Here is a 15,535-nt window from a genome sequence, read left to right on the forward strand (position 1 = left end):
GAAACGGGAAGTTTTAAGTATCCACCATAAATGTAAGCTTGAATGTGTTGTCCGTCTAATAGTGAGACGTCCAGATTTTTCCTCTGTGTTAGGCACGTACAGATTCTGGTGTATTACGAAGACTCACAGATCACTTCTCTCTGCTCTATACATACATTAGAAGGTATCCATCTTTGACGCATATGGCAAACAATGGGAACTAAAGGCTAGTCTTTATAATCATTTTTAATAACTCATTTATTAACATTAATTAACATTAATAAATTCAACAGTATTGTACAGGTAACTGCCAAAATAAAAGAAACACCAACATAAAGTGTCTTAATAGGGCGCTGGGCAACCACGAGCCGCCAGAATAGCTTCAATGCACCTTGGCATTGATGCTACAAGTGTACACCATTCTTCCATGAAAATGTTTGTTTATGGTGGTGGAAAACGCTGTCTCAGGCGCTGCAGAATCTCCTATAAGTGTTCAATTGGGTTGAGACACACACCCTTTAAACCCCCTATGCTCCTTTGAGACCCCTCTTTCAAAGTCACTGAGATCTCTTCTTCTAGCCATGGTAGCTGACATAATGGGCAACTGGGCATTTTTACACATGATCCTAAGCATGATGAGATCTTAATTAACTCAGGAACCACACCTGTGTGGAAGTACCTGCTTTCAATATACTTTGTATCCCTCAATTACTCAATCGTTTCCTTTATTTTGGCAGTTACCTGTACTATTAAAAGCAAAAACTAATATTCACACAAACTATCAAAATGCAAAAAGCAGACAAAAATTGATAACTTCGATAGTTTTAACTGAAAATATACTGAAGGATTCCAGTACATAAATATGTAGGCCTTTGTGTTTATGTAATTCCTTCATATCTGAACATTGTTTTCAAAAAAACAACTATGACCATCAAACTGATATACAGTGAATATATTTAATCTGATTCCAAATGGGATCAAGGATTGTGACTGGACCGTCAGCAGTGTCAGCACAGAGACCAAGGTCTTGTAGACTCTCTGGTTCTCCTCTCTGAGCCTTACTTCCTCGCATCCTAAATGGAGATGAAACACATTTTAAGGGTCATTCGATTGAAGGTGCATTAACAAAAAAAAAAGACAATGGAAGTGAGAATGCACAATGACTGCTGATACGTAATGTTTTAATACACATGGATAAGCAGTAGGTGGCAGAGTTGGGCTCAAGTTCTATCTCATTTCACAAGTGTCTCAGAGTACGAGTGCTGATCAAGGATCAGCCCCCCTGTCCATAATCTGATGAATTATGAAAACATCTAACAGTCAAAACTGATCCAAGGTCAGCACTCCTGTGCAGTATACTCTGAGACACATTTTGAATATGGGCCTAGACAGGGTCGGATTACAGCATTTGGGACCCCTGGGCAAAAACACATTTCTTTATTTTTTTAGATTTTTTCTGTTTGTTTTGCCATGGTGCAGAGAGAACTGTGCAGTTTTATAATGCTATTCTACACATTTTGCCATGGTGCAGAGAGAAAACTGTGCAGTTTTATAATGCTATTCTACACAAGAGAACATTGTGCAGTTTTAAAGCTAATTTCCTGCAATTTTACACATTTTGCTATCATCTGCTATCTGGGGCCCCCCGACTTCCAACCCTCCAGGGTTGGGGCCCCCCTGGAGGTCGGGGGCCACGGGGCACTTGCCCTGAGTACCCATTCAATAATCCGGCCCTGGGCCTAGAGGAGATTTGTCTTGATTGTGTCATGCTTGACTGCATTATTATGGGGAGATTACAGAAATTAAACTGGGCAGTGTTGTGTACAGGCACAATAAGACTGTATGTGAATCAGACCTGGGTTCAAATACTTTAGCTGTGCTTGATAGAGTTTTGCCTGTTGCAATAGAGCCAACATTACAAAAGTCCCAAAAGTGCAAACCCCGCCCACCTGGCACTCCAGGCAGATTTAAGCAAATGCTGAAAGTATTTTAAAGACTTCAAATAGCATTTGAACCCAGGTGTGATGGGAAAGTGGTTAACGTACACAGCATAGCCAGTCCTCTTGCTCCACAGTGGCTAACACCGCTGCATTCACTCTATGATAGATCAGCTCTCCCTGTAGCGTCTGAAAAGTGAAGAGTCCCTCTCCAGTGTCACACATCCTGTGGAAAATACATTTGACCGTTAATTCTGTGAATGTCCTATGAAAAATTAATTTGGTACAGACTCCCAATAGTCACTTACACTTTCCAATAACTATGATAAATAAGCATGAGCCAACATTGATAAATACTATACTGATAATACATGATTATTACATTATTTGTAAACATTTATAAGCATTACAATCCATAAGCATTTATAACATTTATTATAATTTATAAAGCATACAATCGCTTATTGACTAAAGATATTATTTAGTGTAACCCAAAGGTGTTTCATAATCTTAGATAACTCCCTGTCACTTTCCCTTGAGGACTTCTGACTGGTCAAAGGACTGGATAGGTATCAACCGTCTTACTTTCACCTATTAAGCCATTTCAGATCAGCTGTTTCAGAGCAGCTGTTTCAGATCAGCCGTTTAAAATCAGCTGTTTCAGATCAGCCATTTCAGATCAGCCGTTTAAAATCAGCTGTTTCAGATCAGCCATTTCAGATCAGCCGTTTAAAATCAGCTGTTTCAGATCAGCCGTTTCAGATCAGCCGTTTCAGATCAGCCGTTTCAGAGCAGCCGTTTCAGATCAGCCGTTTCAGATCAGCCGTTTCAGAGCAGCCGTTTCAGAGCAGCCGTTTCAGATCAGCCGTTTCAGATCAGCCGTTTCAGATCAGCCGTTTCAGATCAGCCGTTTCAGATCAGCCGTTTCAGATCAGCCGTTTCAGATCAGCTGTTTCAGATCAGCCGTTTCAGATCAGCTGTTTCAGATCAGCCGTTTCAGATCAGCCGTTTAAAATCAGCCGTTTCAGATCAGCCGTTTAAAATCAGCCGTTTCAGATCAGCCGTTTCAGAGCAGCCGTTTCAGATCAGCCGTTTCAGATCAGCCGTTTCAGAGCAGCCGTTTCAGATCAGCCGTTTCAGATCAGCCGTTTCAGATCAGCCGTTTCAGATCAGCCGTTTCAGATCAGCTGTTTCAGATCAGCCGTTTCAGATCAGCTGTTTCAGATCAGCCGTTTCAGATCAGCCGTTTAAAATCAGCCGTTTCAGATCAGCCGTTTAAAATCAGCCGTTTCAGATCAGCCGTTTCAGAGCAGCCGTTTCAGATCAGCCGTTTCAGATCAGCCGTTTCAGAGCAGCCGTTTCAGATCAGCCGTTTCAGATCAGCCGTTTCAGATCAGCCGTTTCAGATCAGCCGTTTCAGAGCAGCCGTTTCAGATCAGCCGTTTCAGATCAGCCGTTTCAGAGCAGCCGTTTCAGATCAGCCGTTTCAGATCAGCCGTTTCAGATCAGCCGTTTCAGATCAGCCGTTTCAGAGCAGCCGTTTCAGATCAGCCGTTTCAGATCAGCCGTTTCAGATCAGCCGTTTCAGATCAGCCGTTTCAGAGCAGCTGTTTCAGAGCAGTGATCACTGGTAATGGAGTAGAGCAGGGTGAATGGAGGGAAGTCCATTGGAATGGAGGTTAGGGCTTTGTCCAAATTATCTCTCCTTCCTCCCAAAGAATGCAGTTAAAATGTATATAGTATGTATAAGCATGAAGTAGAGGCGTAAGCATTGTTGTTCACTAGTTTACTCCAATTAGGGAAGGGATGGTGGGGTTGGAAAGTAATAAAGGGAAATATATATATTTTTAAAGGATATGTATGTATATATATATGTATGTATATGCATATATGTATGTATGTATGTGTATGTATGTATGTATGTGTATGTATGTATGTATGTATGTATGTATGTATGTATGTATGTATGTATGTGTATATATATATATATATATATATATGCGAGAAAAAAAGAAGAAAAAAAAACATATGGGGGATTGGAAGTGATGCAGACAATTACATTGATGGAAGTTACAATCTATCTGCAATATTAAAGCCGATATACCCCCTAAAAAAATTAAAAATAATAATAAATAAAAGTGCACTTATCAATTCTCTTCAATGATTAGAAATGAAATGACTGGTATAATAAATATGGCTATTCCCACTAGCCCATGTGCACACTTCAGGAGAAAGGAGATATTATTGGGACGCACCCAAAGAGTCCTAGGACAGGGTATGAACCCTGCATCAACCCTGCCCCCAAGTGGTATACTGGACACACCTCTTGGTCTATGAGGTCACTTACGTATTTAGATGTATGATGTATGGCTCTGATTCTTAGTCAACATACAGTATCCAGACAGCTACAAACTATATTGACTTGGTTATACTGTATATACATTACCTTGGTTAGTACAATTCTTATCAAGTGGTTTTCTACCCAGATCCTCACCTCCCAGCTTCGAATGTGAACCAGTTTTGACCCCGACCGTAACGGCGAAGTGACCGCAGTGGCCAGGATGTGATTTTGAGACAAGGGTTCTGGGTGTCCCACAGCAAGAGAGTGTCACAAGTGATCTGAAGATTACATTCCCCATTGAAATCCATACACTGTGACGGCTTCATGAATACGTGGAACTGCTCTGGAAAAGAGAACAGAATACATTGATAAACCAGAGAAAAAGGTGTGATCTGTGATATTTATTTTGCTAGTTTAAACTAATACAATTGAAGAATGTTACTTATATTATGTAATCTATAGTTTCAAAATATGGTTAAATATTTATAGCTCCTATGAATGTGAGAGTGCTTCCTTTATTTAGAGCCCCTTCCCTCAGCTTTCTATCACGCCAAATGTAGTCGGTTTATTGTTTTTTCAGATGACAGATTGGGCCTTTAAAGCATGTTGCTCGTATTTTTCGACCCCAGTTATTCAAAGCATTTGATCAGTATAGTAGCTTGTGTCATTACTGGAATATTATACGAATGTGGTCTATACCTCTGTGATCTCGATGCAGGTTCATGTTAAGTAGGACTGGCTCCTCCAAGGTTAGGTCAGTCATTCTGGTCTCCAGACATTCCATTCGTAGCACTTTGCACCATTCCTTGGCGTCCAACTCTGTTATGAGTTGTTGAAAGAAACACTTTTAGAATGTGTTATACTTGTAAAAAAAAATACAGTGCCTTGCAAAAGTATTCATCCCCCTTGCCGTTTTTCCTATTTTGTTGCATTACAACCTGTAATTTAAATTGATTTTTATTTGGATTATGTGCTCAATTGGTGAAGTGAAATGAAAAAATTAATGTGTTTCAAAAAATTCAAAAAAATAAATAACAGAAAAGTGGTGCGTGCATATGTATTCACCCCCTTTGCTATGAAGCCCCTAAATAAGATCTGGTGCGACCAATTACCTTCAGAAGTCACATAATTAGTTAAATAAAGTCCCATGTCACATGATCTCAGTATATATACACCTGTTCTGAAAGGCCCCAGAGTCTGCAACACCACTAAGCAAGGGGCACCACCAAACAAGCGGCACCATGAAGACCAAGGAGCTCTCCAAACAGGTCAGGGACAAAGTTGTGGAGAAGTACAGATCAGGGTTGGGTTATAAGAAAATATCCGAAACTTTGAACATCCCACGGAGCACCATTTAATCCATTATTAAAAAATGGAAAGAATATGGCACCACAACAAACCTGCCAAGAGAGGGCCGCCCACCAAAACTCACGGACCAGGCAAGGAGGGCATTAATCAGAGAGGCAACAAAGAGACCAAAGATAACCCTGAAGGAGCTGCAAAGCTCCACAGCGGAGATTGGAGTATCTGTCCATAGGACCACTTTAAGCCGTACACTTCACAGAGCTGGGCTTTACGGAAGAGTGGCAAGAAAAAAAAACATTGCTTAAAGAAAAAAATAAGCAAACACGTTTGGTGTTCGCCAAAACCATGTGGGAGACTCCCCAAACATATGGAAGAAGGTACTCTGGTCACATTAGACTAAAATTGAGCTTTTTGGCCATCAAGGAAAACGCCATGTCTGGTGCAAACCCAATACATCTCTTCAACCCGAGAACACCATCCCCATAGTGAAGCATGGTGGTGGCAGCATCATGCGGTGGGGATGTTTTTCATCGGCTGGGTCTGGGAAACTGGTCAGAATTGAAGGAATGATGGATGGCGCTAAACACAGGGAAATTCTTGAGAGAAACCTGTTTCAGTCTTCCAGAGATTTGAGAATGGGACGGAGGTTCATCTTCCAGCAGGACAATGACCCTAAGCATACTGCTAAAGCAACACTGAAGTGGTTTAAGGGGAAACATTTAAATGTCTTGGAATGGCCTAGTCAAAGCCCAGACCTCAATCCAATTGAGAATCTGTGGTATGACTTAAAGATTGCTGTACACCAGCGGAACCCATCCAACTTGAAGGAGCTGGAGCAGTTTTGCCTTGAAGAATGGGCAAAAATCCCAGTGGCTAGATGTGCCAAGCTTATAGAGACATACCCTAAGAGACTTGCAGCTGTAATTCCTGCAAAAAGTGGCTCTACAAAGTATAGACTTTGAGGGGGTGAATAGTTATGCACGCTCAAGTTTTCAGTTTTTTTGTCTTATTTCTTGTTTGTTTCACAAAAAAATATATTTTACATCTTCAAAGTGGTAGGCATGTTGTGTAAATCAAATGATACAAACCCCCCCAAAAATCAATTTTAATTCCAGGTTGTAAGGCAACAAAATAGGAAGAATGCCAAGGGGGGTGAATACTTTCGCAAGCCACTGTATATATATTTGTAGTTAGTTATGTTGACAAAATAAGTTAGTTAATGTCAGCTCAAGTCAACTCAAGTCAAGTCAACTCAATTCAGTTCAATTCAATACAACATTAAGTTAATGTGTCCCAAACTCACCTGAATCACATGCAAAAGCCTTTGGTGAGTCGTCATTGAAAGTCAGGACCACCGCGTGTTTCTTTTTATCCCGTGGGGGTCTGGTAACATTTCTTATTTTTGTGAGGTCTGTCACCTGAAAAGATATAGGACAAATGGACACAATAATGGCCCTGTTTGTTGCTCCCAAAAGGGTTCTTTAATAATAAAGCTTTCATTATATAATAACAACACTTCTACCAACACAGTCTTTGTCAGGTTGTTGAAACTATAGAATTACATATAAAACTTTTAATAGGATCTCTGTCGTTGAAACATAGTTATTTCATCTCTAAAGCTACAAAGCTATATGTCAATTTAACCTCACAGCAAGCAAACAGTGAGCGAATCCTCTTTATACTTCTACATCTATATCTCTTATCGTTTGTTGTCGAGACCCTGTGGTACATTTGAGTGTGCAATGACTCTCATTTTCACAAATCAACAAAATAACCACTACTTTCGATGTCATTGATAATCATGGGGGAAAAAACAACACAATCTCCAAAGAAAACGCCAGTGGTACCACTCCAGTATTTGAATTTGATTGCTTACTTTGTGGTGACAATGGCAGTTAGCCGCTTGTTCATTTGAGAACCTCTCCAATCGCTTTGCCCCTTTACTGGAGCCTCTTCTTAGAACAAGCCAGCACCGCCGATAGATCTGGACATACGAGAGAATGATTGAGAAAAGAGTTGACAGCGCGTTCATCTACTCTGGGTCCATTGATTTAGATTAAATTGGTCTCAGGCTGGTTTGAAAGCATGCACTTACCCATAAATGCTTGCTGCGAAAATACACATATCCCTGTTTAACAATGTCATTAAAACACAAATCCATTGCTTGAACCCCCATCAGACACTCATGCTTGGGAGAAACTGGCACATATAAGTTCCCTTAATCTCTTTATCAGTTGTCTCCCGTCTCTGATTTGACAATACAAAGCAGTGTAACGCAAGAGTATTGCTATAGCCTGATGCTCATGGGACTATTATGGGACTGATCTCCTTCTGTGATGTAGATATTATGGGTGAGGCGGTTGGGTGGGGTGGGGGGGGTGAGAGAGAGAGAGAGAGAGACACAGTGAGTCTGAAGTTTATATTCGGTAGGGAGGGATCTAGTCCAAAGAACCAGGATTCTCACAGGACCCCTAATTAGTAGCCTGTCAACCTTGAGACTTACATATAAATATAAACATAAATAAATATATCCTCGATCAAACCCTGTCTCTGTCTGTTCTCCTATTTATGTTTACCGTGTTAGAAGCAACTCTTCCAACCGTTGCTACGGCATACTCTAGCCTCCTCAAATTCAACTCTGGACTTAGAAGCCAGATCCACTGCCTTTTATTTTTTTATACAGTACCAGTCAAAAGTTTGGACACACCTACTCATTCCAGGGTTTTTCTTTATTTTTTACTATTTTTTGCATTGTAGAATAATAGTGAAGACATCAAAACTATGAAATAACACAAATGGAATCATGTAGTAACCAAAAAAGTGTTAAACAAATCAAAATATATTTTATATTTGAGATTCTTCAAATAGCCACCCTTTGCCTTGATGACAGCTTTGCACACTATTGTCATTCTCTCAACCAGCCTCATGAGGTAGTCACCTGGAATGCATTTCAATTAATAGGTGTGCCTTGTTAAAAGTTTTTTGTGGAATTTCTTTCCTTCTTAATGCGTTTGAGCCAATCAGTTGTGTTGTGACAAGGTAGAGGGGGTATACAGAAGATAGCCCTATTTGGTAAAAGACCAAGTCCATATTATGGCAAGAACAGCTCAAATAATCAAAGAGAAACAACAGTCCATCATTACTTTAAGACATGAAGGTCGGTCAATCCGGAAAATGAGAAGAACTTCAAGTGCAGTCGCAAAAACCATCAAGCGCTATGATGAAACTGGCACTCATGAGGACCGCCACAGGAAAGGAAGACCCAGAGTTACCTCTGCTGCAGAGGATAAGTTCATTAGAGTTACCAGCCTCAGAAATTGCAGCCCAAATAAGTGCATCACAGAGTTCAAGTAACAGACACATCTCAACATCAACTGTTCAGAGGAGACTGCGTGAATCAGGCCTTCATGGTCGAATTGCTGCAAAGAAACCACTACTAAAGGACACCAATAAGAAGAAGAGACTTGCTTGTGCCAAGAAACACGAGCAATCGACATTAGACTGGTGGAAATCTGTCCTTTGGTCTGATGAGTCCAAATAGGAGATTTTTGGTTCCAACCCCTGTGTCTTCGTGAGACGCAGTGTAGGTGAACGTATGATCTCCGCATGTGAAGTTCCCACCGTGAAGCATGGAGGAGGTGTGATGGTGCTTTGCTGGTGACACTGTCTGTGATTTACATTTTAGTCATTTAGCAGACGCTCTTATCCAGAGCGACTTACAGTTAGTGAGTGCATACATTTTTCATACTGGCCCCCCGTGGGAAATGAACCCACAACCCTGCCGTTGCAAGCGCCATGCTCTACCAACTGAGCTACAGGATTTATTTAGAATTCAATGTACACTTAACCAGCATGGCTACCACAGCATTCTGCAGCGAAACGCCATCCCATCTGGTTTGGGCTTAGTGGGACAATCATGTTTTTCAACAGGACAATGACCCAACACACCTCCAGGCTGTGTAAGGGCTATTTGACCAAGAAGGAGAGTGATGGAGTGCTGCATCAGATGACCTGGCCTCCACAATCCCCCAACCTCAACCAAATTGAGATGGTTTGGGATGAGTCGGACGGCAGAGTGAAGGAAAAGCAGCCAACAAGTGCTCAGCATATGTGGGAACTCCTTCAAGACTGTTGGAAAAGCATTCCAGGTGAAGCTGGTTGAGAGAATGCCAAGAGTGTGCAAAGCTGTCATCAAGGCAAAGGGTGCTATTTGAAGAATCTCAAATCTCAATATATATTTGTATTTGTTTAACACTTTTGGGGTTACTACATGATTCCATATGTGTTATTTCATAGTTTTGATGTCTTCACTATTATTCTACAATGTAAACATTTAAAAAAATTAAGAAAGGCCCTTGAATGAGTAGGTGTGTCCAAACTTTTGACTGGTACTGTATGTATATTTTTTTAACCCTACCACCCTTCCCCTAATTGGAGTAAACTAATGGACAAAAACACTTAGGCTTCTACATCCAGCTTCTTTGAACAACTTAAAGTTATATAAAGTGCCTTCGGAAAGTATTCAGACCCCTTGACTTTTTCCACATTTTGTTACGTTACATCCTTAGTACGTCTGAATACTTTCCGAATGCACTGTACGGACACTGACATTAATTATCTTTTGCTTGTTTTTATTCCCATCCTTGAGCTAACCTCAACCCCTCCCATCTATCTCTGAAGACCGTCCAGTTTTGATTTCTATTTGCCATATATTTTTCAACTGTGCTGTGATGTTTCACAAAAGTTCTGAACCTTTCTATTCTCATAGTTTCTACAGATTGTAAAAAATCTAAGAATATTATTATATTATTGATCGATTAACTATGACTTTTCAGATCACCCAGCAGTGCTATTGGCAGAGTTAGCTCCAGGTAAATGTTGCAATTCTTCAGCCATTCCTGAACCTGCGACCAAAAACAAGCTACATATGGACAGTACCAAAACAAATGATCTAATGATTCTGTCTCTTCGCAGCAAAATCAGCAGAGCTGGGATGGTTGTATCCCACATATATTGCAAGAATTTTGTATAATAATTTAAATTGAAAAACTCTACGTTTTGTGTTTCCACTGCCTTTTTTCATTGTTCCCCTCTAATCAGGGACTGATTTAGACCTGGGACACCAATTCATTATCAAGTAGAACAGAAAAACAGCCGGTTCCGGACCTCTTAGGGTAAGAGTTGAATATCCCTGCTTTAGACTATACAACCCGTTCCCAAGCAGAACTACCCCTAATGCAGACTTAGATTATGATCTAATTTGTTATCCTTGTTTTGAACAGGACTACCCCTAATGCAGACTTAGAATATTACCTAATTTGTTATCCTTGTTTTTAACACGCACAGTCATCCATACAATAAATCTCTTCAGACCACATGTCATTCCAACTCTCCAATGAAATGAGAAAATAAACTGTACACATTCCTTTACACATGCTTGAAATTGAATAAGGACTACCAATGCAGTATTACTTACAGTTATTCTAAGAACAGCCCCTAATACGCAGGCTTATGTCCCCAGGGCGTGAGGTTCACAAAGTCCTATTTAGTAGGCAGGGTCATCAATTGCTAATGCTAATTCAAGACCTGTGGCCTCCTGCTACCACTACTGCCGACATCAGCTAACTGGGAGGAACATTTACACACATACCGACGACACGTGCAGTCCTCTGGCGTGGAGGGTATAAACAGCATTGATGCCGTGCACTCAACAACTCTTAAAATACAGACTTTTCATTCTCACTTCCTATGACTATAACTTATGAAGGCTTTATGAAGCTTCGTAAGTCCTTTAAAAAGGCCTACATAGATGCTTCACAAATCATTTATAAGAAACAATGATCATACTATATATATATAAACCCACGTTTAGCAAAGCACAGATATATGACATTAAAACTTGAAACTAAGGACTTAGATAGTTTACGTCTGTTAATAAATTGTTTGTGTGGCATCTACACAGGCTTTATAAAGGCCTTATGAAGGTTTCATCTAGCTAAAATGTATGCACAATGATGATGAAAACACATAATAGGCTATATTAATATGCATTTATTAGCAGATAACTAGTCATGAAGTCATAGGCTTTGTCCAGAGTCTCTTCCAGACTATTTTCCAGTAGTCTTTTTGAGTAAGCAAGAATAGGAGATGGCCTATGCTCCCAAAGGAGTGATGCGCCTAAGCAAGTAAGTAGGAAAGTAAGAATAGAACGTTTTGTAGTATGTGACATTTCTCAACTCTGAGTGCGCTTTAAATGTCAGTATGCCATACTCATTTATGCTTTTCATCTAGTAAGAATTGTCTGCACACTACTGAGGTCCCATGTAGCTCAGTTGGTAGAGCATGGCGCTTGCAGCAATGTAGTTGTGGGTTTGATTCCCACGGGGGACCAGTAAGAGAAAACATTTATGTACTCACTGCTGTAAGTCACTCTGGATAAGATGTGTTTGACAACAGCTGATAATCAGAAAAGGGGACAATTTTATTTAACCAGTAGTCAGCATCTACACATAACACAACACAATACAATAGAATACAATACAATACAATACAATAAAACACAACACAATACAATACAATACAATACAATACAATACAATACAACACAATACAATAGAATACAACACTATACAATACAACACAACACAATATAATACAATACAATAGATACAATACAATAAAACACAATACAACAACGCAATGCAATACAACACAGTACAATACATTAAAAACAATCACATTTTCCTCTATCAGAGCTTTAAACTCCACAGGCGATTCCCTCTCCTCCAGTTTTAGTCTTGTTCAGCTCGTTCCAAGACCAAGGAGCATTATAGGAGAATGATATTTTTTCCATTTCAGTCGTAGCCTTAGCAACAGTGAAAGATAGTAGCAGCTGAGAACAGACACTGTTAGTGAGGAGCACAGATAAGTAGGCAATAATCCAAGCACTGCTTTGTACACAAAGATGGAACGGTGTTTCAGCCGTCTTCTAGGAAGGGAGGGCAACCTCACCATGTCGTATAGATCACAGTGATGGGTGAGTGGTCTTGCATTGTGGTCTTGACACACAGTGTCCAGCATCTTGAGGGTGCTAATAATAATAATAATACTATGCCATTTAGCAGACGCTTTTATCCAAAGCGACTTACAGTCATGCGTGCATACATTTTTGTGTATGGGTGGTCCCGGGGATCGAACCCACTACCTTGGCGTTACAAGCGCCGTGCTCTACCAGCTGAGCTACTGAGGACCACACGTGGGTGCTGGCTGAGGCTTGCATGTAAACAATGTCACCATAATGAAGCACAGATAGAGAAACATTTATTCCCAAAATAAAAACCCAACTTCAGATTCAGCTTTTATGATAAAATGTCAACATGCTATTAGATCAGTGTTTCCCAACTCCAGTCCTCCAGTACCCCCAACTGTGTTTCCCAACTCCAGTCCTCCAGTACCCCAACTGTGTTACCCAACTCCAGTCCTCCAGTACCCCCAACAGTGGTTCCCAACTCCAGTCCTCCAGTACCCCCAACAGTGTTTCCCAACTCCAGTCCTCCAGTACCCCAACAGTGTTACCCAACTCCAGTCCTCCAGTACCCCCAACAGTGTTTCCCAACTCCAGTCCTCCAGTACCCCAACAGTGCTTCCCAACTCCGGTCCTCCAGTACCCCCAACAGTGTTTCCCAACTCCAGTCCTCCAGTACCCCAACTGTGTTTCCCAACTCCAGTCCTCCAGTACCCCAACTGTGTTACCCAACTCCAGTCCTCCAGTACCCCCAACAGTGTTTCCCAACTCCAGTCCTCCAGTATCCCAACAGTGTTTCCCAACTCCAGTCCTCCAGTACCCCAACAGTGGTTCCCAACTCCAGTCTTCCAGTACCCCCAACAGTGTTACCCAACTCCAGTCCTCCAGTACCCCCAACAGTGTTTCCCAACTCCAGTCCTCCAGTACCCCCAACAGTGTTACCCAACTCCAGTCCTCCAGTACCCCAACAGTGGTTCCCAACTCCAGTCCTCCAGTACCCCCAACAGTGTTTCCCAACTCCGGTCCTCCAGTACCCCCAACAGTGTTTCCCAACTCCAGTCCTCCAGTACCCCCAACTGTGTTTCCCAACTCCAGTCCTCCAGTACCCCAACTGTGTTACCCAACTCCAGTCCTCCAGTACCCCCAACAGTGTTTCCCAACTCCAGTCCTCCAGTATCCCAACAGTGTTTCCCAACTCCAGTCCTCCAGTACCCCAACAGTGGTTCCCAACTCCAGTCCTCCAGTACCCCCAACAGTGTTACCCAACTCCAGTCCTCCAGTACCCCCAACAGTGTTTCCCAACTCCAGTCCTCCAGTACCCCCAACAGTGTTACCCAACTCCAGTCCTCCAGTACCCCCAACAGTGGTTCCCAACTCCAGTCCTCCAGTACCCCCAACAGTGTTTCCCAACTCCGGTCCTCCAGTACCCCCAACAGTGTTTCCCAACTCCAGTCCTCCAGTACCCCCAACAGTGGTTCCCAACTCCAGTCCTCCAGTACCCCCAACAGTGGTTCCCAACTCCAGTCCTCCAGTACCCCAACAGTGGTTCCCAACTCCAGTCCTCCAGTACCCCAACAGTGTTTCCCAACTCCAGTCCTCCAGTACCCCAACAGTGGTTCCCAACTCCAGTCCTTCAGTCCCCCAACAGTGGTTCCCAACTCCAGTCCTCCAGTACCCCCAACAGTGGTTCCCAACTCCAGTCCTCCAGTACCCCCAACAGTGTTTCCCAACTCCAGTCCTCCAGTACCCCAACAGTGCTTCCCAACTCCGGTCCTCCAGTATCCCCAACAGTGCTTCCCAACTCCAGTCCTCCAGTACCCCCAACAGTGGTTCCCAACTCCAGTCCTCCAGTACCCCCAACAGTGTTTCCCAACTCCAGTCCTCCAGTGCCCCCAACAGTGTTTCCCAACTCCGGTCCTCCAGTACCCCCAACAGTGCTTCCCAACTCCAGTCCTCCAGTACCCCCAACAGTGGTTCCCAACTCTGGTCCTCCAGTACCCCCAACAGCACACATTTTTGTTGTAGCCCCAGACAAACTATCCTGATTCAACTCACTGAGGGCTTAATGATTAGTTGACACGTTGAATCAGGTGTGTTTGTCCGGGGCTACAACAAAAATGTATGCTGTTGGGGGTACTGGAGGACTGGAGTTGGGAACCACTGTAGATTATGTCTTCTCGGTATGGATCAGCCTACTACTAGTATGTTGTCTTTGGTTCAATACTGCATAAATCTTTACTTCAAGTAACTATCCAGTGAAAATTTTTAAAGTTAATATTCTGTTAACTCATACCCAAATAATGTTGTTGACTCATCCTATACTCGTATTTGTGTCCAAAACATACATTGGAGACAAAACCCTTCAAAAACCCCACCTCAAACAGACTGTTTTAGAAATGCTTGCTATTGGATGAGCTGGCCAATCAGCGGTCTAGAGGAGGATGAGCTGGCCAATCAGCGGTCTAGAGGAGGATGAGCTGGCCAATCAGCGGTCTAGAGGATGATAAGCTGCCCAATCAGCGGTCTAGAGGAGGATGAGCTGCCCAATCAGCGGTCTAGCGGAAGTTGAGCTGGCCAATCAGCGGTCTAGCGGAAGATGAGCTGCCCAATCAGCGGTCTAGAGGAAGATAAGCTGCCCAATCAGCGGTCTAGAGGAAGATGAGCTGCCCAATCAGCGGTCTAGAGGAAAATGAGCTGCCCAATCAGCGGTCTAGAGGAAGATGAGCTGGCCAATCAGCGGTCTAGAGGAAGATGAGCTGGCCAATCTGCGGTCTAGAGGAAGATGAGCTGCCCAATCAGCGGTCTAGAGGAGGATGAGCTGCCCAATCAGCGGTCTAGAGGAAGATGAGCTGCCCAATCAGCGGTCTAGAGGAAGATGAGCTGGCCAATCTGCGGTCTAGAGGAAGATGAGCTGGCCAATCAGCGGTCTAGAGGAAGATGAGCTGGCCA

At 42.4% G+C, this 15,535-nt stretch overlaps 1 protein-coding gene across 1 annotated transcript; it reads right to left on the bottom strand.

Annotated features, from left to right (window-relative positions):
* Positions 1–530: 530 nt before the first annotated feature.
* Positions 531–7,856, bottom strand: LOC121578604 (docking protein 5). The gene is made up of 7 exons (XM_041892970.1): positions 7,658–7,856; positions 7,439–7,546; positions 6,866–6,980; positions 4,957–5,076; positions 4,411–4,600; positions 2,025–2,142; positions 531–1,052 (listed from the first exon to the last, which is right to left on the bottom strand). Exons 1-7 carry the CDS (start codon positions 7,736–7,738, stop codon positions 1,038–1,040), a joined length of 747 nt encoding a protein of 248 aa, XP_041748904.1. The 5' UTR covers positions 7,739–7,856; the 3' UTR covers positions 531–1,037.
* Positions 7,857–15,535: the final 7,679 nt, after the last annotated feature.

Source organism: Coregonus clupeaformis, chromosome 12 (genome assembly GCF_020615455.1).
Source record: "Coregonus clupeaformis isolate EN_2021a chromosome 12, ASM2061545v1, whole genome shotgun sequence".
Taxonomy (NCBI): Eukaryota; Metazoa; Chordata; class Actinopteri; order Salmoniformes; family Salmonidae; genus Coregonus; species Coregonus clupeaformis.